A 27,691-nucleotide genomic window follows, 5' to 3' on the forward strand; every position below is an offset into this window, starting at 1 on the left:
AGTAGTTTTTCCCTGCACGGAAACGCTCCAGGCCACCCACTGTGCAGGGAGATGCATCACAGTCCCTTTCCTGTACACCGGGTGGCTGGTAGCGCTCTGTTTTCTGGTTTGCCAGGGGTCCCAGAGGTCAGACCCACACCAATTATAATGTTATGGCAATAACTGGCGATATGCCATAACATTGATAGATAGGGATGTCCCTTTAAAAAAAAGCGCTGTCTTTATGGGCCTTCTTAAAAGGGAGAATATTTACATATTTTACTTCAGTCACAAACATTATCCAAAAACAAAGGGTTAATCCCATCTACAGCTGGGATTAAATATTTGTCAGCTGATTGTGCTCATTTCAATAGTTTCTGCTGATAATGTAAGGGTGTATTCACATGAATCGTTTTTGCCACAGTTTTTGTAACTGTTTTTGCTGCGTAATAAAATGTACTATTTTTGTAAAAAAGGCTAGAAAAATTATTCTCATCAATACAGCCTAATGTGTACTAGGAAAGCCGTATTGTATCTCCTTGTCAAACAGGTTTGGGTGGATTGGTTTTTAACTTCTATTCCTTTACCAAAAAATAAGCAGCACCAGAGGTGTCTGGCAGTATTATCTACAACCCCCCACACAACCACCATAATGAAATTAACACAAGTACTCATCAAATACAGCCATGTTTGTTTATAGGATGGGAAGTTGTAGTTCTTTTTGAATAAATTTTCCATAAGACATTTAAAGGGTAACTAAACCCTCAGAAATCTTCTGACATTTCATTGTGTAATGTCAGAAGCTTTTATCGATGGGACACCATACACAGTTACATCGGCTTTCCGAGAAAAGCCAATCAGAATCCAAGCAGCTCAGCGCTCACACGAGCGCTTCTGCTGCTTCGTTCTAGCGATCAGTGGTGGTCTCAGTGCTCGGTCCCCCACCGATCAAAACTTCTGACATGTCACTATGACATGTCAGAAGTTTTCTGAAAATGTAGTTACCCTTTAACATTTTGTCAGTTGCTCCTTTGTAACTGACAATAATCTGTTCCTTTGTCAACTGCACATAAAGAGTGTCAGTTTACTGTCTGTTGCTAAGGTGCAACATGGATGCCGAATAAGTCTTAAAACCTCTGTGCTTTGGGCTTTTCGGTTCCAGCTCATCCTAACCCTAACCTTACACATATGCATATGGTTGTATAATGGCTCCGTGCCTGAGCTGTATATTCAGTGCCAAGGATGGGATTGTTTCCCGTCCTGGGAATTCAGCAAAGCCTTTCCCAAAACCTTTCTTAGGAAAAGGCTGTCCTGATCGCCCTGGATTAGATCCAATTTTGTCCTTGTTGCTCATAAGACATTAAGGTTCCCTTTTGCGATTAAAACGAATATATTTATGATTTGTATGTAAAATTTTGAAAAAATTAACAGTAAGGTGTTACAATTCCCCTTGTCAATACAATGTGTCCCTCCCTACACAGTCTGGCATTGTCAGCACTGATTGGACAGTATCACTTTATATAAGGACACGGCCCACTGACAATCATAACACCTAGTTGTCAGTTTATTTATATATATATTTCCAGGAAGAATAATAGAGGAACAGCACAAAGCAGAGTTCTCAGAAAAAATACTCACTTTCTTTTTTGTTTTTAATGAGAGATGTAAGTATTAACTAAAATAGACATGTCAGGACTTTCAGTTGAATAGTAATCTTGAAGACCTTTCAACCTAGATTTATTTAGCAAAAATATGGTTAATGGTTTTAGTGTTCACTGAAAAGGGTCTAGCTGAATATCACCTGAAAAGATTGCTGCAGTGAGCGCTATAGATTATAACAAGCTGAGGTTAGCTGTGTATAGACAGTGACTTGGCACTAGGAAAGTGGCAATGAGGAAAAAAAAAAGAAGAAGTGAGAGGCGGAATACTCAAACAGCCGTATGCATTTATAATAAGTCTTGACATAACCAGTGTAAAATCTCTTCACGCTAAAAAGCCATGTATCAAAGAAAAACGCCACCGGTACTAACAAATAGCCCTGTTTCATCAAGAATGTAGTTGCAGATTGAGCTGGTTCAATTTCTTGTATCAGTCATAATGATCAATTTAGAAATTACATAATCTAAATTAAAATACTTTTATTTCCTTTTTATAAGACACAATCTTACATGTGAAATATAGAAGTCTGTTGACCTAATCCAATACTGACACAGCTTAAAAGGGTGTTCTAGCTGCTAACCCCAGTCCCCCTGTCCTTCCTTGTATGAAGTGGTGACCGGACATAATTGCGGTCGCTCCATACAACTATTGTATGAGGTATGGAAACATCCGAGTGAGCTTGCGGTCAGACCCCCAAGAGTTAACAATTATTGCCTAGTCTGTGGATAAGGGGTATTCAAAAGCTCAAATACCCCTTTAAAGCTTAACCGTTTTGAAGCAGTTTTCAAAGACCCAAATCACTTGAAAAAACATTTTGCTTGGAGTTAATGTTAGATAAACTGATAAAATTAGATGAGGAGGACCACCAGTACCAGTATGGACACAATCACAGAAATTGACATATTACTGAGAAGCATTGAGAAATCTGAAGATCCAAACAAAGGACAAGACATTCTGGAGAAAGACTATGTGGTCACCAAGAGTCCAAATTCACTTAATAGCACAAAATAATAATTATGCGAAAATATCGATTTGCAATACATTTGCCAGTAGAGTATTTGGTACTGGGCTTAAAGAGGTCGTCTGACGTCAGTAAAAAGGGTCTGCTTTTTTCCAGAATCAGTGCAAATCTTGTCTATGGATTGTGTTTGGTTTGTTATTGCAGTTTAGTCCATTCACCTGAATCGGTGTGAGCTGCAATACCAGACACAGCCCATAATACCAAAATGTCACATATATTATTCAAGTGAGAAGGTAATCTATCTTCACATATATTTCATGGCCAAAAATATGTGGACACCCCTTCTAATTAGTTGGTTCAGCCTTTTACACCCATTCTTAGGGTGCATAAAATGTCTATATATAGATAGGGATACTAGCAGTACAATGCCAACTCTTACTGCCCAACGTAGTTTGCTGTGCTTTCATATAGAGTGGGTCATCGCTTATGGGCGAGGTATACCACTATATGGCAAAGAGTTGCATATGATAGGTCTTTACATTTGAGTGATTTTCCCATCGAATACACTGTATTTAATGAAAAAACGTGAGGTGATCATAGTTTTAATTCCCATAGTTTCAGAATAACGTGTTCACTAAGCACATATGGACACATACAAATTTTGGTTGCCCACAGATTTTTGCCCATGGAGACTATAAGAACATGTTCGGAAGTCCTGCTTTTTATAGTATTTTATGTGAATATCAATATCCACATCTGACGTGTGGCTTTGTACTACTATATGCTATATATGTTGGTGCACCTGTCTTTATAGGAATCAGCAGACAACCCTGCAGCCATTCTCCTTATTAGGGCATAAACCAGAAGTTACATCATAATAAACACTCTCGAGGGACTCCGAGAAGTAAAGGAGTGAGGTTTATCTGAGATCACCAGGAATGATACCCGCAGGAAATAAACCCACACATTTGAGTAATAAACATTAACACCTTAACCACTACATCGCAACACCTCCTCTCTCCTACTCTCCCGAGATCCTTGACTTGTTAAATGTAGCTTTTTCTCTCTGGATCAAACCTACCGCGTGACAGTGTTATAGAAATGATGGCTGTTTGGCTTTCTCTCTAGCAATGCATTGGTTAACAACAACAACAACGAGGGGATTTATGCCAACAGGCTTATTGTAGACTGTTGGTCGGAACATATTAAGAGTGGGTTGCAGATAACTAATTCCTAAGGGTTTGCCTCATCATTCAAGTCTCTCCATTTACACAGTACAATTTTCTTACACTGTTGATAAGCAATAGCCAAGTCTCCAAATAGTTATGACCATAAAATGGATGTTTGTAGCATTATAATTATTTTATATACTATGAGTGAATGACTATTCGATTAAACTAGTAATACAGTCCAGAAGGAACAAGTCGGAGGACAACTATTTACAAGCATTTACACATTACCCTTGCCAGTCCCACACATTATTGTCCCTTAATAAAGTCTAGATCTAGGCCTCTCCCTCACATGAAGCATCAAATCATCTGTAAAGAGTGAGTTGTCTTTATCTAGAGGACAAGGACATTCATGACATCACTCATTTTGGTGCTGATGGTGTTATGAGCTGGAAGCGGCATTCAGGGAGAAGCCATCAGTGAACCTGTATTTTGTACTGCTGTATTTTGGGGTAGGTCCATCGCACCGTAGATGGTATTTGCAATGATATAAAAGCTTCTGATCTGAAGAGTACCATTAAGAGCATAGATGCTATTTTTCTTTTTGTTAAAGCCCCAATTATTGTGTCCATATTATTGGTAGATTTTGCCTAAAAACTATGTATATGTTTGTTTTGCAATACATTTTATGTACCATTATGTACTGTAATATAGTAGCTCTACCATCAAACTACACTTTTCACTAAACGTTAGGAACAATTTTGATGTAGATGTTATCTTTCGCAAATATGATCTATGTTATAAACAGAAAAAACCTGATATAAATAGTAGATTACAAACAGAAGTAAAGAAATGTACGTAAAATGGATAAGAAACGTATGAAAGTTAGACCAAGTTAAATCACTTAAAAAAGGGGTTGTCCACCCAGGACAATCCAGTTCTGTAAGGCCGCTGCCCGATGGTCAGCTCATCTTGGGCTGCTACAGATCGGCCTCTTGGAGTCACCAGAGGAAATCATTCTGAGGGCCCTTCCTTTATAGATATATACAGCACTTGTGCATATTCACCTTTCAATTTCATTATAATCTTTGTTGTAATCATTACACACACAAAACTTATGAATATATCAACTCATACGACGTAGACCATAGTGGCAAGTGATTGACTACAAAGTCATCTTCAATTGGGGTTGTCTTCTGCTAGACCTTTGGGGCCCTCTTGTATGAGGGGTCCATTATTGTGTCAGTGTCTGGCCAACTGGAGGATCCTGTGGTATTTTAATGGTCTAGTCTGACCTGCAGGGGAAATATAGTATTACAGGTGTTTATTGAAGCAAATGGGTGACCATATTATACATGGTTGCTCGGAGTCCGTCACAGCTGGAGCCATGTTTTGCTGTGTCTCTCCTCTCTTGCTAATACAAGTGGGTACCTGCTTATGCTGTCCATATACCCTTATACAATGTATAGACAACCCCTTTAAATATCTCAGCTATATGGGAGTCAAAACGTGTTCACGTTGCCTTAGATACAATACAAACTGATTCCTTTCCGTGTTTATGTCACCACTAAAAAGCATAATTGAGTAAGATACCGATAAAACTTGCCTTATTTTTTATATGTTCTTATGCCCCATGGCTGTGAATTCACATTTACATTCATTGAAAAAAAATTAAAATTTTACTGTATCGAGTCTATAGACGCTCGGTGACCAGTGATCATCTTAATTATGTCAGTATGAATGTGACAGGTGGTTATGAAAAGGAAGGCATCTAGAGCCTGTGAAGGACACAGGGGGTGAGTTTAGTAAAAGACTCTGTTAATATTTTACAGCAGGGAGCATTTGTTTTTTTAATAAAGTATCCATCCCTTGGTCCCCAGCTCAATTCATCTCTAGTCTGAAACCAAGGGCAGGCAGAAGATCTGTAAGGAAAAGCAGATAGCTAAGCTAAGTAGAGGGGGCGAATGTGTTATGAAATTATAGTAAAAATGGGTAACATACGGAGAGAGAGGTTGCAAGATCCATATGTGAACATTTACATGGGATATAAAATAGAAAGGAGGAAATTAAACCAATGGAAAACTAAGGCCAGGATCACACAACAGTCTTGATGTAGTTATTGGCTCTGTTTTTTTAGCCAAACACAGGAGTGGACGCAACAGAAAAGAGATGCATCAGTCTATTCTTTATACCTTTCTTCCTTTTGGATCCACTTCTGGCTTCGGCTAAATAACTTTAGCCAAAAACTGCACCAAGACCTGCATCAAAACTACATGTGTGATACTGGCCTAAGGCTGCCCGTACATGTGCAGGTTTTCATCAGGTTTTTTTAAGCAATTTTTAAAGCCAAAACCAGAAGTGGATTAAGCAGAAGTAGTTTCTGTCCTTTATGGCTATGTTCATACGATGGATTTTTTATGTGAAAATATCCCATGTGAATTTGGCAGAGAATCCATGGATTTCACCGTTGGATTTCTGCATCGGTTTTTCAGTATAAACTGCCATGGATCTGAACGCAGATTAGCCCCATTCAGTGGGGCTAATCTGCGTGTGGCTACCCGATGTGGTTTTCACACTGGATACCCATGTGGACAATGTGTCGGTTTCCCATTAAAAAAAAACAAACAATGAAAAGCTTTTTGTAAGCATTTCTCACATTTCTCACTTGCATGTGCGGAATACATGCATTTTCCACGCCAAAATACTTGTGAAAATCCGCTGTATGAACATGGAGATGCTTTCTCTGCCTTTATAATCCACACCTGGTTTTGGCTTCAAAATTGATACAAAAAACCTGAACAAAACCTGCATGTATGCAGGCACCCTAACACATCCCTGTAAGTCTTGGATTTACATCATATAACATACACCTATAACTCAGCTGCCTATAACTCCTGTCTCGCTTTACAGCCCTTCCTTATAGCACCGTGCATCATATAACCACTTCAAGTGTGTCGTGTTTCCCGCCTAACCATGTCCTATAGCTCCACTAACAACCGCTTATAAATTTCACTGCTTTTCCATAAAGATTATTCTATATGACATTTCCTATATGTCAATAACTATAATTGTTTCTTATAAATCCTCTCAATACATAGTTGCCAACTGTGCATTATTTTCACAGTTTTACTGTTGGTTAGTATAATAAATTTTGCAATAAAAAATTATGATCATGTCTGGTAGTGGAAGCAGTTTTGTCATGTTTGGCAAGAGTGGAATAAATAGGGTTACCAGATTAGAAATACATACGACATAAGATTGCAGTCTCAATCAGTTTTCTATTGGATTACTGTGGGGTCAATCAGTTAATATTCCCTCAACATAGCTGTATGGGTAGATAAAGATGTTGATGTATAATACATCATGTATACCACCAGGGTGTAGCTATATGGGGTGCCCAGGTGCTTGTGGGGGCCCAAAGGTCCGTCTGCCACATAAAAAGACTCTGTATTATAAATGGCACATGGTATGAGTTTGCATTAGGGTCCTGGAGCTTCAAGTCACGTCTCTGTATCCCACAGCTATAGATGACATGTATATAAACAAACGTCCCGGCTGATGTCCCACATATTGGGTCTCAGGGATAAAATTGTAACCCTATGAAATATTAGGAATTTTAAACATTACATGTGGTGTTCTTATACCACCCAACAGTTTTGTTTTTGATTTTTGCTGCCATTAGGTTTTTAAGGTCCTTTAAAACATAACCATCACAACAGAATATCTAAGTACAGGAAGGGAGTACTGTTTGCTCATTTTATTCTAGTCATTCTGCATCAGCCATAGTCATGTTTTTTCCCTTTAGAATAGAGCGTTTAAAAGGGTTTTCCACATCTAATGCCTATACTTATGTTAGGTCATCAATGTGTGACTGGTGGGGGTCCTTGGGGTCAGCATGTCTAGTCCATTTGTCTGTGTCCGGTTACTCTAGCTCAGCCCCATTGACTTGGTGCTTAACTGCAATACTGGACACAGCTGCACGTACATGAATGGCGCTGTATTGGGTACTGCAGTGATCAGGCTGTGGCGCCCCAGCATTCTGCTGACCCCTGAACCCCCTTCTAATCAAACATTGATGGCCTATCTAAAACCTGGAAAACTTCTAAATGGTGTATCTAGCAAGGCTTTGTTCACCACTTGTTCCACACAAGATTCAGCAAACCAATCTAACACCCATGCTGAAATGCCCATCACATACATATGCCTCTATGTTATCAAAACTTGCAGTTAAAAGTTTAGAGTATAGATTGTGTTCTTGTTTGCCCCAAGATGTATTCATTTGTAAATGTCTATGCAAACATATACTGTAATGTACTTATAACTTTCTATGTAGCAAACCTATGCCAAAAGAGAGGTTTCTCTTGCTGCACTGAAATACATAGCCTGATATCTTATTCAATATATAAAAAAAAAAGATATATACTGTATATTTAAAGGGGTTATCTGGTCATTGGGCGGTTTTTCATACTGATGACCTGTCCACTGGATAGCTCATCAGTATATGATCGGTGGAGGTCCATCACCCGGACCTCGCACGATCAGCTGCCTCCGGCACCGTAAGTTATACAGTGGTCGGTGCCGGAAGCAGAAGGCTCAGACCACTGTATAGCGGCTGTGCTGCAGTAATGCAGCTCTGCTCCTATTCACTTGAATACGAGCAGAGCTGCAGTAACCCAGCACGGCCACTATGCAGTGTACAGAGCCTTCTGCTTCTGGCACCAAACACTGCATAGTTTACTGTACCATAAACAGCCGGAACAGCCGAACGGTGCGTGGTCCGGTTCTCGGACCCACACCGATCATCGGCTGATGGCCTATCCTGTGGAAACCGCCCCATGACCAGACAACCCATTTAAGTATATTTTGTATCTAACTATATGACATAAAGTTGCATACCAAAAAAGACAAGTTGTGGATAAACACATAGTGTGAACATAGCTTTCTTATCCTGCTCTGCTCAATACACTGCATGGCCCATTGTTTCCAATGCTCTTTGTCTAGAGACGAGACTTGTACTGAAATTGTTGATCCTAGTGATCTTTATGATGAGGCAAGGAAAATACTACAATAGAAAACAGGTGCTTGGCTTAGTTCTAAAGAGGGTTACGGGGCATGAACATATTTGTAATCATCTTTCTATTCATTCAGTGCACCTAAATAAAAGAAAATGCAGCAACTTTGCAAATCGTCTTGATTTGAAAAAAAAATAAAAATGGCTGTGTTATGTGTCTACAGCTCCTATGCAGATCTATGTATCTCCATGGTTACAAACTACAAAACAACCTTGTGTGGAAAAAGGAATTTATATTAATTCTGTATTAAACTTGGTCAGTACCTTCTTTCTTTATGAATTTTGGTTAGACGATAATTGTAAATATGCTAGAAAAAAAAGAATTTGAAAGAAAGATGGGATAAGTGGATCAAAGATCCCTTACTTAATAAGGCTTGAGTTAGATACCAACAATTTTTGGAAGGGAATTCAGGGGTAATGTCATTGTCCTTTCCTATTTTTTTTGTCTTCTTCTCTGGGGGAAAGGCTGTGTTTGTCTTCACGCTTGGTTGTTTACGATTCCGTTTCTTTTTCAGGTTTTTTTTGGATGGAAGAAAAATTATAAAAATAAGAAGACAAAAAACTAGAATTAAACAACCTTGTGTGTAGTTTGTTCCTGCAGTCATGTGTTACTCCTTTTCCTTCTGCCCACTGTCTGTAAGTTAGCAACAGTTCTCAGACTTAGTTGACAATTTTTTAAATCATGTTTTAAATCATTTTAACCTGTTTTAGATAATTAGATTATGTACGTATTTATGTAAAAAGCTTACAAAGGGCTTTTCCCACAATGGACATTTATCACCTTTCCACAGGATAGGTGATGTTCGCTGAGGGCCCCACCACTGGGACCCACACCGATCTTTAGAAATGGGTTTCGATACCCCTTCCTCCTCACCGCACGATTGCAGTTAGGAGGATTTTGAATGGAGCGGTGGGCAAGCACGTTTGCTGCCTGTCCAGTCAATGTCTATGGGGTCGATGGAAACAGCCGAGCGTTGCACTCGGTTGTTTCCGTCATGATGCTTTTTAAAGTTCAGTGCGGGTCCCAGTGGTGGGGCCTCCAGTGATCATACACTTATAACCTATCCTGTGGATAGGTGATAAATGTCCATTGTGGGGAAACCCCTTTAAGGGAAATTCTGGTTGTAAAAAAAAAGTTATATCTAGATGATAGTTATATGAAACAACCCCTGTTAGGGAATATGGATGTCATATAATAGGGTCCCCTGCTCGGGACCGTCTTCTGTGAGCAAGAACAAAAAATGCTTTGTAAGAGCAGCTCCCGTTCCGGCGGACTCAAGCTGTGCATTTACCCGGATGGCCGCTGTGTAATAGTGCATTTGCCCCGCACCGCCTGCGGTTCCCCCTGACAAGATCAGCTATATGCTAGAGGTACCAGCTCCCATATAAAAGGGGATGTCTCTGATAAAGCAATCCATTTAAAGGATTAATTAAAAAATGATTATGTAATAATGAAGAAAGCACAACTTATGTTTTACTTGGTTTCATTATGTTTTCACCAAAGTGAATACACCAGAAGGCAGCAGTGACATTTCTAGACTGCAGCTGGCCTTAAAGGAACACATTGGCACTGGTTTATTTTCTTCAGTGAATGTAAAATTCAGTAGCGTAAATGGGTTACATATTCCTTATCTGATGCTGTTTGGTAATGCTTTATATCAGGATTTATATAAATATAAAAAAATGTCATGTAGCTTTTTGAAAATAGATGGAAGATAAGCACATATAACGCCCTAAAGCACCTAAAAATCTGGGAGTCTGGGTAGGTATTCTTTGGTAGAAGTAATTTTCACGTTTGCTTTTCATGTGCAATATATATATTTATCTAGATGATTCTGTCATTTCTTTTTAAACTCCTGTGAACGTTTTTTTTTGTTTACATACTTACAGAGTTAGTATGGTTGAAATAAGACATATCAAGTTCCACCAAGGGATGGGAGAAAGTATAGAACTTTATCTTACCCCTATTGATCCATGTTTCACTTGGTTAATGTTTATTAGTTTCTTTGCTAATTAAAGAGAAATATTTAAAGAAGCATTCCCACAAACATTTTTATTCTCAGGCCCGTTGGAAAAGCACGTTATGTAAATTGTGGTGAAGATAATTTTCTTACCGGTGGCTGTATTTGTGAATTATTCACTCACTTCTGGTCCTCAGCTGTGTCATGTGACCAGCAATAGGACTCTCCAGCTGTCACAGCGTCTCATGTGTGGACAGGAAGTCAGTTTCTCCATTCATTACTATAAAACTCACATCGAGGCTGTGATAGGAATGAATAGAGAAACTGACTTCCTGTCCACACATGAAACGCTGTGACAGTTGGAGAGTCCTATTGCTGGTCACATGACACAGCTGAGGACTAGAAGGAAGTGGATAACTCCCAAATCCAACCACCGGTAAGAGGATTACCTTCACCACCTCTCTAATGGGCCAGAGAATAAACAAAATTGTGGGAGTGCTCCTTTAACATAGGCAGTGTGTCGGGTAAAACAAAGATGTCTCTCAGCATTTACAGGCCTTAGGCAGAGTCCAATTTTTGCTTAATTCTAAATTTGGTTATGTTGTAAGCACATTATTTTAACGATACAAGTTTGGTTTACTTTATTTTTCCATTTAACCCTGGGATGTCCAATATCATGTAGTATAACTAAACACAAATCCAGATGACCACACAACCTTCCCTTTTTCCCATCTCTTGGTTGAACTTGATGGACATATGTCTTTTTTCAACCGTACTATGTAACTATGTAACCAGTTGATGCCCTCACCAGCAATATTATCTTTTGCAAAGAAACCTTTCACTTACATGAGTCCACACCAAAGGTTCCGGGGCCCTTTGTCAAACTACTCTGTTCTGGAGACACTATTGCAGCCTAAACCTGTTATGGGGACACGTTGTATGGTAGGTCTGTTAAGAAGGCACTACTATGCACAAATGCTGACTTTTTCTTGCCTGAAACGAAACTTACATTGGGCTATATGAAAAGAAAACAGCGTGGATGGCCTATTTATGTGTTGCTGCATTGCTATTAGTGCTTGAATATGTTATGGTTCTAAAACTGGTGCAAAAAGGCAAAAACAAAATTCTTAAGTGTGGGTAAGGCTGGCATAAGCGTAACCACTGTAGTTGTTGGATTGTGCTCAAGAACATATTGCCTATATATAATAATATTAAGCTTGTTAATTGGTTTATACTATATTTCTATAAATGCCATTTAAATAATATTTGCTGTCTACGCAGTGCAGCCAGTGAGTGAATACTCTTCATAATGTGACCTATAAATAAAGACATTACTAATACTGCCACAAAGATAAAGATATTCATAACAAATCATGAGGCTGATACCATGGTATGAAATTTCCAACTCAAGTAGCAGGCTTGGAATTCATCACATCAGTGCCCACGTTGATCAGGGTAATAGGGAGATAACCTCTATTGAACTGTGCATGATCATTTTACAAAGGCATTGACTGCCACTGAAAACCAGATATCCAGATATCAGCTTGAGATAAAAATGTAGTAATCTAATCCAATACACATATTCTTTTCATTTTCAAATGTTCCAGGTTAGCTACTAAACATCATTATAATCACAGTTTCTGGCACAGCTAGGTGGCAAAAGAAACTTCTTAAAGCGCCTTCCTAAAAAGGAATGCTCTAACTTTGTAATATAGTTTGCATAAAAATTTCGCCCTTAGCGTTAGATGTGGGAAAGGGTCAGGGTTTGTGAACAGACCCCCATCCAATAGGCAGTGCCACCCTTCAATACCGTCACAGCCCCAGAGATCACCACTTGGGGACCGAATTTTAATGCCCACTCTATTACAAAGTTAGAGAACTACATTTTCTCTATTCAGACTTATTCATATAGAGATATTGAAGGCTTTTAAGGCCAAGCTTTAACAAATATCTTTCTCTCATCAAGACAATGGTTTGATATTATTGGATTCATCTTAAAAATATATAACTATATGCAATAATGCAATTTGCTCACATGAATATGAAAGCTGTGAGACATTTACCCCTTACTCCACAATGGGGTCCCTGATGGTGAGCGGATCAGGAGGGGGAGTCCCAGTTCTGGAACCTTACATTATCGCTTGTTATCTCTAGAGGAAGCATATGACAAGCATTGCATGGCACCCATTGGAATTAATGGGTTATCCATGTAATGAATGGATGAGCCGGGACTTCCGAAACGAGAGCTGCTCTTTAGCAGTTACTCATTTTGTTTTAAAGAATCGGATTACATATTCTCTAATAGGACATATGGATAGGGGTTGTATAACATGGACAACCCTTTTGTTGCCAGCACCTCTAATAAAGTTAATGATAGTGAATCATCACCTTAACTACACACATTTAAACAATCGGTTGACTTGTAAGTTTCCTCCAAGCGGTATTTGAAACCCAGTTTTCTTCCAATGAAATAATTTAATAACTATGACTTATATTGTTCCCAAATAGGCCCATCTGATTACAAATGCCAGCTTTACATACTGTACATCCAACAACTTTACTAAGCTTTCAATGGGCCAAAATCTGAAGCACACTAAATCATCTACTCCACATGATAACTACCAAGCACATGGTTTAAGCAAAAAAAATATCTAATGTTGCTCTGCTAATACCATAAAACTGCCCCAGGCCCTGCTTTAAGCCTCTAGGCACATGGGCACCTCTGATGTAAGGCACCAGCAGTCGCCACACTTGGATATGTGTAAAGACCTCATAGGTCTGGGCTAAGGCACACGGTTGATCTTCGTATAATTAAGATCTAAGCATTTAGATATGTTACAGTTATATCTGATACTTATGTGTTTATCTTATATTAAAAGGAGGAAATAGGATTTGCATTAATGAAAAGTTATGATGATAGAAGGTGGCCCAAAAAATAAGGTTAAGAAGGATAAAATGTAAATCTTCTCATGGCAGTTCCATTGCTGGTCCCTTTGGTGTACAGAAGATAAGATCAATGAAACATCTCATTCTACGGTGTCTTATCCTTCTGTTGAGTTTATGACCGTTAAACCACAAACAATGAACAACCTGAGGATATTACCTCTTTATTCTGTCCACGTTTCAAGACTGATGCCTAGAGGTGACCTTTACATATTTAATGATCACCTTTCGTCTTCAGATTTCCACTGCCAGAATCTAGGCAATTTGTCTGTTGTGCGTATAAAACGAAATCAACATTTTAATCCACTCATCGTATCCTCCCTTGATTGCTCCTACAATTGATTATCCCCATTGCAATTAATCTAAAACACTGGCACTCGGCTCATTTAAACCATGGCTACTAAAATGATGCAAATACCCACACTGGCATCTTATCTCTTCAAGAATTAGATACAAAGCTCCGTCTTTGACCTTCAAAGCCCTCAATGAAACTTCACTGCCTTACATCTCAGCATCTGTAAATAATTGCTAATGTGCCCGGCTTTGTCAGTGATCTAAATCTCTCATAATCACCTCTTATTCTCATCCTGTTACTGTGGGACTGTACTTATGGTGATACCAATATTAAATTATTAAACATCTTCCATATGCCAGATTTAAGAGCTGCCTCATTGAGAAAAATCCTATATCTCTATCACATAGCCCAATATGAAGCCTATTCATTTCCAACATATATGGTTTATCATTGTTTATCTATATTACACATATTGGTCTATTGTTTGAATGGGACATTTTATTTTCGGAGTATTTTTACAGCCATTGTTTTTGGTTCTTGTTAAATCTTGTGTTATTCCGCTTACTTGGGCACCAACTAAGCTTAAAAGCTTTTATGAGGCCAGGGCTTCTATGACATAAACTATCTTCAGAAATAAACATTTTTGAGGTCCATAGGAATTGATCATATGTGTCTATAATGTAAGGGTCCTATCTTCATCATGACTCAAGATCCTGAGAGCAGTGACCTTACTATAGTATGAAGGTCTAAGACCAGTGATGACTTTTGATAGTAAGGCTGTGAGTGTCTAGGGCATATAAGGTTCATAAAATTAAGATATAACACATAAAATTGGGGACCCTGTTCAGTCTCTCCTATTTCTTCCTCCCTGTTTCTCCTGCATTGGTCCTCCCACTCTCCAAAGGTCTTCTTCTTCTGTTTTCCCTCTTCTTTTCCTCCCCCTGTCTCACACCCACCCTTTCTCCTTCCCCCTCCCCCCTTTCCTTCACCCTCCTCTTTCCTCGCTCTCCCTCACACACCCTGTGCAGTCTTTGAAAATTAGACAATCCCCTATTAACCAGCCAGTTAAACTGAATTTTGCGCATGGCTCCTCTCCCCTCCACTACTCATCTCCTCTTAAAATGTAGACACATGCACTCTATTAACCATTTACTGCCTGAAATATATATTTGCATCCAATTACCAAATACCATTGAAAATCCTAGACCTGATCAGCCTATCCCACCATTCCATCCATCTCCTCTGTCCTACCGACACCCTTTCAAAAAGATGTAACTCATTCATTGCCAAAAATTCTCAGAGCGGACACTGGCTATTCAAAGGTTAATAAAAGGGACAGCCAGCTGCTTAATTCCTACAAGCATCTTATAAATGTTTAATTGTAACCACTAGCCACTTTGGGGACACATAATAAATAGGAGCATCAATTGAAAAGGTTTCCTGGAAGGAGGGGAGGTGGGAATGAGGTGTTGTGGATGGTGGCGGCGGTGGAGTGAGGGAAAGGGAGGGGGGCTGAGATCTATCAGGGTGAATTCATAGCTATTGATTTTCTCCTGGCTGGGGAGGGACGGCATATTCTATTCAGTGCAATGTTCCTCTGCAGATTATGTTAAGAGGCAGGCTTGGCTGAGGAGAGGCTCAGCGGATGCGCTATGCGTGTTTAATGCGTCAAACTGTTCTCATCGCTCAATGGAGACACTTAGCAATTCAGAGCATGTCCCATCACAGCCCAGCTCCAGAGGAGGAAGGGCCAAAATGTCCCACAAGCTGACAGCCTGGGCTGGAGCCTGTGTGCGCCTCCTTGTGTAGGTGATATTACTCTATAAAACAAGTGTGCAATATATAATAAACTGAGTGTAATATGATGAACCAATTGTTAGGCCTTTGAAAATCCTAACATATATATATATATATATATATATATATATATATATATATATATATATATACGTATATATGTGTAAATATATATATATATATATATATATATATATGTGTATATATATGTGTATGTATATATATGTGTGTGTATATATATATATATATATATATATATATATATATTTTAGTATGGATAAATAGAAACATATCAGTATTTGCATGTTATAGGGGTATGTTTTCATTTTGCATATTATTTAACACATTTTTGCATTTAGTCTTTTTTGTGTATTCTATGTATATGTTTTGTCATTTTTATAATTACGCATTACTGTTCCAAATATATTTGTTTTAAGCTTCATAATGAATTGTCTAGCAATACATTTGGTAATTATTTGGTAATAGGTAATCTGTACAAATGTGCTGCCATGAAAATGTTTACACAAAAAACATAGGTCTGCTATGAGTGAAAGGTTGTGCTCCTCTAACCTTTGGCATGTGTCCATGTATATGTGACGTTATTGTACATATACATAAGATAATGTTTATACTGTACCACTTATAGCCTGCACTATGTGTGCACTATATGTGCACATTATGTTACATGGAAACTGTGAGAATAACAGATGTGTTTTTGGATGCAATATAAGTGTATACATTGAGTTCTGGTAATTACTGACCATGTATGGCATCCCTGTGTGTTTTCTGTAAAGCCATAATACATTAAAATATGATAAGTTTTGTGTCAAGGGCCACCATGGGTACATTACATATAATGGTTAAAGCTGGGTGGCGGACCAACGACTTGAATGTATGTAGTTCTTTGTTATTTATACCCCATGATGACTGCCTCATTTAGGCCTTACGTCTGATGTAAGGTAACAAGGATATTCGATGTTATCATGTCAGCTGTAAAATATATTTCATGCCATGGAGATTGGGGCCTGGCATAGTTATTAAGTTTGGTCAAGATCATAATTGACTCTGGTTTGTGAGATGACTATATGTGTGGGAGGTGTAAGTGGTATGTTGTTTTCAAAGCCTGTGTGAACATATGCGCCTAAATTTTGTGTATGCAACTATACAGGGTCTGGACCCTGCATATGGTGTGTATGTGCTTGGCATACTCTTTGTAGTGTGTGTATCTCAGTATATGTACGTGGACATGTGTGGTGGCAATCTGTTCAGAAAGAAGCCAGGGATAGCAGTAAATACACAGACACTCATATACAATTATCTTATTACGCAATTGTTCGTATTCTGTTCAGAAACCCAGTTTATGTGTATGTATGTATGTATGTATGTATGTATGTATGTATGTATGTATGTATGTGTGTGTATGTATGTATGTATGTATGTATGTGTGTGTATGTATGTATGTATGTGTGTGTGTGTATATGTATGTATGTATGTATGTATGTATGTGTGTGTGTGTGTGTGTGTATGTATATGTATGTATGTATGTATGTATGTATGTATGTATGTGTACTAAATAGGTTGCATTGCAATAATGCATGTATTATCTATTGAATTATCTGATTATCTTACTCTCATATGTCTGCTGAGCCCCAGGCAGAGTGTGTGTATGAATGTGCCTGTGTGTTTGTACATATGTGAATAATGTGTGGGTAAGGCTGGATTTCTGACCTGCAGTGATTGAAGAGGGAACGGTGGGGGAGGGGGTGGGTGGTCTGTGTACCATTGTACTAATCATACAGTTACCTCGCTCCGCCTGACACACAGTCCTCTTCCCCCTTCAAATGTGTAGTGTTTAACCCTTCCATTCAAACAACAGTGTACTGCAGGGCTTTCTGGCATGGCACATGGTAGAAGGAGGGGCAGCTAAGGGGCAGCTGTGGGTTGCAGTCTATCAGTGATGACCCAGCCATCAGCATCACATACAGTCACAGAGGGTACAAAAAAAGGATAAGGTCTCTTGAAAACTTGAAACATAATTACAAGGAAATGATACAAAGCGGCAATGTGCAGATATAGAACATAGCAACACGTCAATTCATTAACCATCGATTGGATAGAACAGCGAACGATAGAAAACAGGTTAACCCTACTCGTGCTATAAAGGCCTATAACAAGGTGTATGTGGATGGACAGATAGATATAAAGCGGGTATGCAGGAAAGACCTGTAAATATTGCAGCTATATATCAAGTCAATGGATCTGCAATGTGCAGCATTGCATTTACCTGCAGAAATGTGTAATATGTTTAGGCCTCTCCAGCACTTAATCTATTCTCATTGATTTTTTTCATCAGCAATGCATGACATCCATTTTACATATGTGGCTTTAGCCAGCACAGGTATATAGCTTCACAGTCTCCCATTTCTGGCCTTGCTCAATAGCTAAGCATGCACTTGTCTCATTGTAGAGCAGAAACACACACAATGCACCCAGAGTAATATATTCCTAACACCTTTTACTACACTCCGTGCCCCACTGCTTCCATCTTAACAAAAATCTACCATTCACATAATCACAATGAATGCTTGGAAGTGGATCAGTCTCTCCCCGATCCCCCTCCCCCTCCTCCAGTTTATTAGCTCAGTCTAGCCGCCCCTTGTTTAAAAAATGAAATGATAAGATGGAGGAATATGTAGTTTTCTGATTCAGGAGAGAGGGAGGGGAACAGGAGAGCAGAAGAGGAGGGTGAAAATGTAAGATAGGAAAAGGGTCTTATCCAGTCACCAAAATACCTTCAAGGCAACATGTTCTCCACAATCCAGAATGGGTCATGACTTCTTCATTCTTTTTGCTGGTTTCGTTTTCACTTATAGATTTGCTCTTGCAGACCCCTCTAGAGTATAACCAGTAGTCTGTGCCCACAGCAATTGTCATTAAACTGAATGCAGCAAATGCTCCCACAGTGGTTAAGAGCATCTGAACACCTCTATCAAACAGACCCATAATTCTTCATTCTATAGACATCCAACAGTCTTCTGGTTTGGGGGGTGATAGGAGCTAAAAATGGGGGGTGGAAGGGTTTTAGCTAGCAATAATGCTGGACCTTGCCCAAAAAAATTAGGTATCCTAATAGAAAAATAGCAAAAGTAAAGCTGCTGGAAGGCTTGTGGATGGGGAGCTCGTTGTCCATCAGATCATGTCCAAATGCAGGTTAATAGAAATAAATAGTGCAGACAGACACAAACAAGCAGCAGAGCTAACACACAGAGATGGTCTAATCTCTCTAATCCCTTTTCCTAAAATTCTGATCTTCAGTTTCCATAAGTGATGGCTAATTGTGAAGCTCTATTCAGCAGGAATAAAGATGCAGTATCTTCATCACCAACCTTCAGCATCAGGACCAGGGCAGGGGGGGATTATAGGGTTAGGAATGCAGGGTCTGCTTTCCTTATTTTGCTCTGCAGCCTGCGCCATGTAAAAGGGGAAAAAAACAGATTTTTTTTCTTTGTGTTCTTTTTTTTCCCTCTCTCTGCTCTTGACAGATATTTCTGCTCTTGTCCCCTCTTCTGGTGTCTGCTGAGCGTGTGTTTGCTGGAGTGTGGGATCTCTCTCCCCTGCTGTTGATTACACCACAAGTCTCCTCTGGATGCTGTAAGGTTTGGCTTGAGACGGACTGCGGCTTTTGCAATCCATGGTTGTATCGCTGAAGATCACCGTGAGGCCCCCACTTAGATGTCCTGGGAGGGAGGCAGGCTTGCTGTGTAGGGTGGGCTGGTAGATAGGCTTCCTCTGCTGCTGCATGGAAGTGATGCTACAGCTGTTCACGGTGGATCTCCTTTGCCTTTGCCTCTGTGGTGCTGAAATGGACAGCTCCTAGACACCAGCGCTGCTGCTGGAGAGCACTTTCCTGTAGGACCTCCTGTACTGGAACAGCCAGCTGGTGGAAACCTTCATGTCCCTCCTCTCTTTGCTGTCCTAAGTCGCCACCCCTGTTCAGCTTCCAGGAGGGGGTGTCAATTCCTGCAGCCCCCCTTCTCCTTTTCCTACTCCCCCATATAAGTTCCTCAGCACAAACCAGCTCTTGTGTTCCTAAATGCACCCCAAGTTTAGACAATGTCCCCCTGGTTTTATTTATCATGTCCGATTCTAGCCATATGGGCTAAGCTCTGATAATAGCAATCTTCTATTACATATGATTTTATACTAACAGTAGGATTCTTATACAGCCATTCTCTAGTATTCAGTGATCTTGGGGGAGGGGGGGGGGGGGTGATACCTATTTAAAATATTCCCTTCCATCTGTCTATGACCAGGGAGGGGGTTGTTATCCCACCCCTTCTTTTCTCTTTGCTCAGTTCTAGTTAATGAAAATTATCACTGAAACAATGCCCTGTATCTATCTCAATGGGTTATATTTAGATTGGCTCTTTAAAGAGGAATCATTTAACCCCAAGTACCCTGCAGAGTTAGACATCATATTAAATATATTAACTATTCAACCTCCGGTGAGTTCTGGATAACCCTCTGTTATAGCTAAAGGGGTTATGAAAGAAGGTTTGTCAGTCACAATCTCAGAAGAACACTTTTTCACTGTCCTACATTGGTAGTTAAGATATTGCGGGATCTCATAAGCCAACTGCTTAATTATTTCCAAGTTAATTGGGATAATCATGCTACGCTGCTAACAACCCAGTTCTAGCATGGTATATGTTTTACAAGGATGGAAGGGGTGATGCAAACATGACAATATTAACCCTTCAATGGAGGAGCAGTGTTGTAAAAGCTGTAAGTGGTGAATGTAAAATGTTCTAAGGAAAGGCAGTCTTTACCCAACAAACATATTTTTTTCCTAATTTATTACTAATCATTGTTTATCACTTAATTACCCATTATTTACATACAGATAAATATCCCACAGAGCTGTACAAAGAATGTTCTTACATCAGTTTCTGTCCCCAGCGAGGCTCACAATCTATTTCCCTATCTCAAGTACACTAGGGCCAGTTTAATTGGAATCCAATAAACCAAATAAAGTCTTTGCAGTGTGAATACAAACCAGAGTACCTGTAGGAAACCCATGTAAATCCATCCTACTACTTTGTACCGAGCCACGGTGTTGACGACTGCTATAACCTCAACTGAGCCATTGTGCCACTGACTGCTACTTTGCCCTGTTAATTACTGCTTCTTTTACTGAGCCTCTAAGCTGCCAACTACTACTAGTAAAACAACTATTACTACTACTATTACTACTACTAGTAATACTACTAGTACTAGTACTAGTACTACTACTACTAGTACTAGTACTACTACTATCACTACTACTATCACTACTACTACACTATCATGGTGCAGATTATTCTACTTAAAGGCCACAATATAACTTTTACATTAAATAAAGCAATATAGTAACATCGCAGCCAAAGCATTGCGTCACATCCGCCTGGAATCAGATAAAATGTAAAATGGCTATAATAAATTTGGCCTACTGTAGGCTGTAAAAATATAAACAACAAGCAGTGCTACCAGCATGACTGCTGGGAACAAACATCAACATGTAGCTCTAGCCTGAATTATGGAGTTATGGACTTTCAGCCACACCTATTGCAAACAGGTGCATACAGTCAAGCACACAGCCATGTAATTTCCTTACACAAAGTTTATTAGTACTATGGGTCATACTGAAGAGATTGGTGACTTTAAACAGGGCACTGTCATAGGATGCCACATTTCAGTTCGTGAAATTCTGCTTTACCTTGGTCAACTGTAAGTGCTACTATTGTGAAGTGGAAGCGTCTAGGAGTAACAACAGCTCAGCCAAGAAGTGGTAGACCACGCGCGGTGCATGTAAAAAATGTATTCTCTGTTGCATCACTTACTACAGAGTTCTAAACTTGCTCTGAAATTGACATCAGCACAAGAGCTGTGCATCTAGTACTTCATTGAATAAAAATTTCCATGGTCGAGCAGATGCACATAAGCCTGAGATCACCATTTGCAGAGCCAAGCATTGGCTGGAGTGGTGTTAAAGGGGCTATCCGGGGACCAAAAATTAAAAAAATTGCTTTGCATTCATAAAAAGAAGTCACTAATATACTTTAATTAAAAATTCGGTACTAAATGGTGCCGTTCAAACCTGGTGAACTGTTCCCGGAAGCCCTGGAACTTTTCTAATATTGATGACGTACCAACACGTCCCCATGTGACTGAGGGCTTGCTTCCTGTGCTGTTCGTGTCGGCGTGTTATCAATGGCATGACTGCAAGGGGCTGTCATATTGCCTATTGCTAGAGTGCCCGAGCAAAGCATCAGCTAGCGCTTTGTTCGGGACTCCAGCACTACTCCCGACATTTGCTTAGTGACTTCAGGGGTTTCCTACAGCTGATGCGCTGCCTGGGGACTCCAGTACTGCTGCCACGTCACTGTCCATATATGAGCACAAAATTCCCACAGACACAGTCAAAAATCCTGCGCAGGCTTTTAAAGCCGCAAAAGGGGGGCCCAACTTCATATTAATGCCAATGGTATGTCCAGCAAGCTCATTTAGGTGTGATGGCTAGGTGTCCACGTTTTTTTAACCATACAGTCTAGTATGGAGGACCATGACCACGATGATCAATGACATGACCTGTCTATCTTTACTAATTGGTACAAGCCTTTCATTCAGTGTGGGTCACTAGAGATGAGCACACTTCCTGAAATTTGTTTCGGGTCCAATTCGGTCGAACCAGCCGTCTGATTCGATCAAAATAAATTAGCCGCAAATCGAAAATGCCCCGATTGCCCTGAAAACCTGCAGGACCCGCTGATGTCTTCTAGATCTGTATCCAATCCCATTCAAACTCTTTAAAACCAAGACAGCATTAGTAATGTCCAAAGGGCAGCCAGCAACATATATGGCTATGGGTAAAGATAGTAGCCAGTGGTAACAAACAGCCTGTTTAAAAACACACTGCACTGTCAAATTTTTTATGCTTTTTAAAATGAATAAATTATTTAACAAAGTAAAAAAAAAAATGGTTAAAAAATTATCCCTTTTTGGTGGCAGATGCATGACAATGTTTATACACACATAGTCGTATCGGAAGAAAAGATTACTTTTTAACAAGCTGTCCAAAAAGTATCTGTTTTTGGAGAGTAGCAACAGGCTTGGTGATACTTATTTCCTTCACTGTATATATATTTAAAGTATTTGATCCCTTGCTGATTTTGTAAGTTTGCCCACTGTCAAAGTCATGAACAGTCTAGAATTTTTAGGCTAGGTTAATTTTACCAGTGAGAGATAGATTATATTTAAAAAAAAAACAGAAAATCACATTGTCAAAATTATATATATTTATTTGCATTGTGCACAGAGAAATAAGTATTTGATCCCTTTGGCAAACAAGACTTAATACTTGGTGGCAAAACCCTTGTTGGCAAGCACAGCAGTCAGACGTTTTTTTGTAGTTGATGATGAGGTTTGCACACATGTTAGATGGAATTTTGGCCCACTCCTCTTTGCAGATCATCTGTAAATCATTAAGATTTCGAGGCTGTCGCTTGGCAACTCGGATCTTCAGCTCCCTCCATAAGTTTTCGATGGGATTAAGGTCTGGAGACTGGCTAGGCCACTCCATGACCTTAATGTGCTTCTTTTTGAGCCACTCCTTTGTTGCCTTGGCTGTATGTTTCGGGTCATTGTCGTGCTGGAAGACTCAGCCACGAGCCATTTTTAATGTCCTGGTGGAGGGAAGGAGGTTGTCACTCAGGATTTAACGGTACATGGCTCCATCCATTCTCCCATTGATGCGGTGAAGTAGTCCTGTGCCCTTAGCAGAGAAACACCCCCAAAACATAATGTTTCCACCTCCATGCTTGACAGTGGGGACGGTGTTCTTTGGGTCATAGGCAGCATTTCTCTTCCTCCAAACACGGCAAGTTGAGTTAATGCCAAAGAGCTCAATTTTAGTCTCATCTGACCACAGCACCTTCTCCCAATCACTCTCAGAATCATCCAGATGTTCATTTGCAAACTTCAGACGGGCCTGTACATGTGCCTTCTTGAGCAGGGGGACCTTGCGGGCACTGCAGGATTTTAATCCATTACGGCGTAATGTGTTACCAATGGTTTTCTTGGTGACTGTGGTCCCAGCTGCCTTGAGATCATTAACAAGTACCCCCGTGTAGTTTTCGGCTGAGCTCTCACCTTCCTCAGGATCAAGGATACCCCACGAGGTGAGATTTTGCATGGAGCCCCAGATCGATGTCGATTGACAGTCATTTTGTATGTCTTCCATTTTCTTACTATTGCACCAACAGTTGTCTCCTTCTCACCCAGCATCTTACTTATGGTTTTGTAGCCCATTCCAGCCTTGTGCAGGTCTATGATCTTGTCCCTGACATCCTTAGAAAGCTCTTTGGTCTTGCCCATGTTGTAGAGGTTAGAGTCAGACTGATTAATTGAGTCTGTGGACAGGAGTCTTTTATACAGGTGACCATTTAAGACAGCTGTCTTTAAAGGGAATGTGTTGCCAGAAAAACATGTTTTTTTTTAAAAAATTAAACATTTAGTGTGTGGGTGATTAAACATGGTTCAAATTTTTTTTATTTTTTTCACGAGTCAGGAAATAGTCAGGAAATATTATAAATTAATTCTAATTTATAATACTACCCATTTTGGGTCACTAGATGGAGCTAGTTCCCAAAATTGCAGCATTGCAACATTGGGTTAAAAGCCCTCGCTCTAGTGAGCTCTCAGCATCCCCCCCTCCTTTATCCTGGCTAGTGCCGGGATAAACGAGGGGTTTGAAAGGTTTAACCTCCTACACTGTGTGTCGCCATTTTTTGAGGTAACCCACAGTGTAGTAGGTTTACATACAGTAGTAAACACACACAAACACTAACATACATTGAAATCTCTTACCTGCTCCTGCCGCCGCGGCTCCCTCCGGCCCGTCCGCTCCCTTTGCTGCCGCTGTTCCATGTGCACAAGTCCGGAAGCCGCGACCGGAAGTAGTAATATTACTGTCCGGCCGCGACTTCCGGTCCACAGGAAAATGGCGCCGGACGGCGCCAATTTCGAATAGGACTGTGTGGGAGCGGCGCATGCGCAGTTCCCACACAGACGCCGTACACGGCAGTCAATGGGACGGGAGCCGTTCGCAGTCCCTATGGGACTGTGGCTGCCGTACTCCATGTCTGTGTGTGTCGTTAATCGACACACACAGAAATGGAACAAAAAATGGCAGCCCCCATAGGGAAGAAAAAAGTGTAAAAATAATAAACAGTAAAACACAAACACACAAATGAAAATAAACGTTTTTATTAAAGCACTAACATCTTTAACATATAAAAAAATTATTTGTGATGACACTGTTCCTTTAATGCAGACACCAAGTTGATTTGGAGCGTGTAACTGGTCTGGAGGAGGCTGAACTCTTAATGGTTGGTAGGGGATCAAATATTTATTTCTCTGTGCACAATGCAAATAAATATATATAAATATATATAAATATATATAATTTTGACTATGTGATTTTCTTTTTTTTTTTTTATATAATCTATCTCTCACTGGTAAAATTAACCTAGACTGTTCATGACTTTGACAGTGGGCAAACTTGCAAAATCAGCAAGGGATCAAATACTTATTTCCTTCACTGTATATATATATATATATATATATATATATATATATATATATATATATATATATATATATATATATATGTATATATTTATTTATGATCCACCACTTCCACCGCCATGACTACATGTGCCAATGACAGTGTGCCTGATCATCCTGGAAAGTGAATAAGAAATGTTTTTTACTCTATTTATTTAAAAAAAATTCACTTGGACACGGACAGATGTATAACGGCGCTGTATAACTGCTTGACACAGAATAATACACCAATTTTTTGTGGCACTATTACTAGCAATTAGATATATGCAAAACAATGAGTGACATCATGTCTGTGACGTCTGTATCAGCAGGCAGCGGCACACTATCAGCACCAGGATTGAAATTTCAATTAGAATCTATTTATTTGAAAGAAAACTCACTTGTACAGAGACTTAAGTATAACAGCGCATTATAAATGCTTGATCCAGAACTATACGTCAATTTTTAATTGCACTATTAGATATTTGAAAAACAATGATTGACATCACACCTGTGACGTCTGTTTTCAGAAGGCAGCTGCACACTATCAGCACCAAAATTAATATCATTGAAGATTTGTGAATGATGTGATGCAGATTGGTGATTCACGTTAATTAATGTAAGAATTGTATAGCTGCAGCAGCACTCACTCTCAGCAATGGCTGCCTGTGCATGTCTAATAACTAACACGCTGAGACTGACTGACTCATATCTCTTTCTAAAATCTTTCTCTCTATCAAATTGTAAATCTAACTATCTACACTCACACTAATCCACTATCTATCTGCAGCAGCATTTCCTGGATGGGTTGTTTATAGTGGCTATGACTCATATGACTGTCATCCACTGTTACCAGTGACTCACACCTGTACTCCTCACGATTGGCTGTGCTAGAGGAAGGCCTGCCTGCAAGGCATTATAGGAAAGCATATCGGGCCTGCTGTCTGAGGTCATTTGATCCTTTGTCTCTGTCTTCTTCTGAACTATAAAATGGCGGATGCCATTTTGAGTGACTCATGCGGGACTAATCCTAAAAGTTTCAGATATGCTAAAATCGTAAACTTTTGGGAAATTCAGAACAAATTAGATTTGTGTAGAATCGATTCGCTCATTTCTAGTCACTAGTTATATTTTTGCACCCACTCTGTCTTTTGCTTTATTTTCTATGGTTTTTACCATGCCACTGTGGATATTCTTATTACTCTTTTTGCACTATTACATGTGTATAATATGTAATAGTGACATTGTGTACTTGTTGCAGTATCATGCTAAGGAGCCATTTCTGTATACTTTAAAGTGCTATGGACCAGGTGATTGCCGGAAATGAGGGATTCAATTAGTAATCTTTACAACAATGTCTACTAATGTTTAATACGTTTCCAAAAATGGCGTCTGATTTTAACTACCCTGGTCTGATGAAGAACCTGTAGGACTGAAACATTGCCTTGTTGAAATTTGGACGCTGTTTACCTATCATTATGAAGCTTTAAAAATGTTGTTCATGTAATTGCTGCAATAGTTGGCAATGAGATTGACCGAGCGTCTTCTAAATGTAATTTATATTCAGTGCTTTAGTTTATGGTACAAATATGATCATAGGTGCAATTTCCAATCGATTAAGGGATTGCACCGAGCACCACAATATTATTGTCCATGTTTATTTTATTTCTGAAAAAGCCCTTTAAGTCTAGCTGCTTATTTTTTTTTTTATAATCACCTATTAAGAATTAGCTATTGTGAAGTAACATATGTCACTTATAGAGATCTAGCTTCAAGTGAAATATATCTGGATCCAATTACTACTAATGACATCACAAACCACTATAAATGATGATGTCACGATGTATAATATCACTATATGCTATAAAAAGGAATGATTTACTTGTCTAGTAGGATTATCTGTCTTGTGTGATGACATTATTATTCATGCCATTGTGCTTCTGAACTCACCACTTATACACTTATATATGCTCTTATGTCGCTGATGGCTCTGTAGACTACTCACACATAGGGACCTCAATGTTGCTGTTTAGATTGTGGGAAAATAGATTGTTTGCCATTACATTTAGTACATACCAAGGAATATTTATATACATATAACTACACTAACAATACAGCTGTGGCCCAGGAAATAATCCTGGTTGAATATGAAGAAAAAAATTAGGTTCATCTGCACTGAATGGCTTCTAAACCTTCTAAGAAATACTTGTAAAC

At 39.4% G+C, this 27,691-nt stretch overlaps 1 protein-coding gene across 1 annotated transcript in view; it reads right to left on the reverse strand.

Moving 5' to 3' along the window:
- CACNG2 (calcium voltage-gated channel auxiliary subunit gamma 2) overlaps positions 1-19,795 on the reverse strand; it is a 127,312-nt gene extending 107,517 nt beyond the window's left edge. The window contains exon 1 of the mRNA XM_075833755.1: positions 18,628-19,795. Coding sequence (XP_075689870.1) covers positions 18,628-18,838 — 211 coding nt within the window. The 5' untranslated portion in view covers positions 18,839-19,795. The remainder of the gene's footprint in view (positions 1-18,627) is intronic.
- Positions 19,796-27,691: the final 7,896 nt, after the last annotated feature.

The sequence above is a fragment of the Rhinoderma darwinii genome, chromosome 7 (genome assembly GCF_050947455.1).
Source record: "Rhinoderma darwinii isolate aRhiDar2 chromosome 7, aRhiDar2.hap1, whole genome shotgun sequence".
NCBI classification, from domain to species: domain Eukaryota; kingdom Metazoa; phylum Chordata; class Amphibia; order Anura; family Rhinodermatidae; genus Rhinoderma; species Rhinoderma darwinii.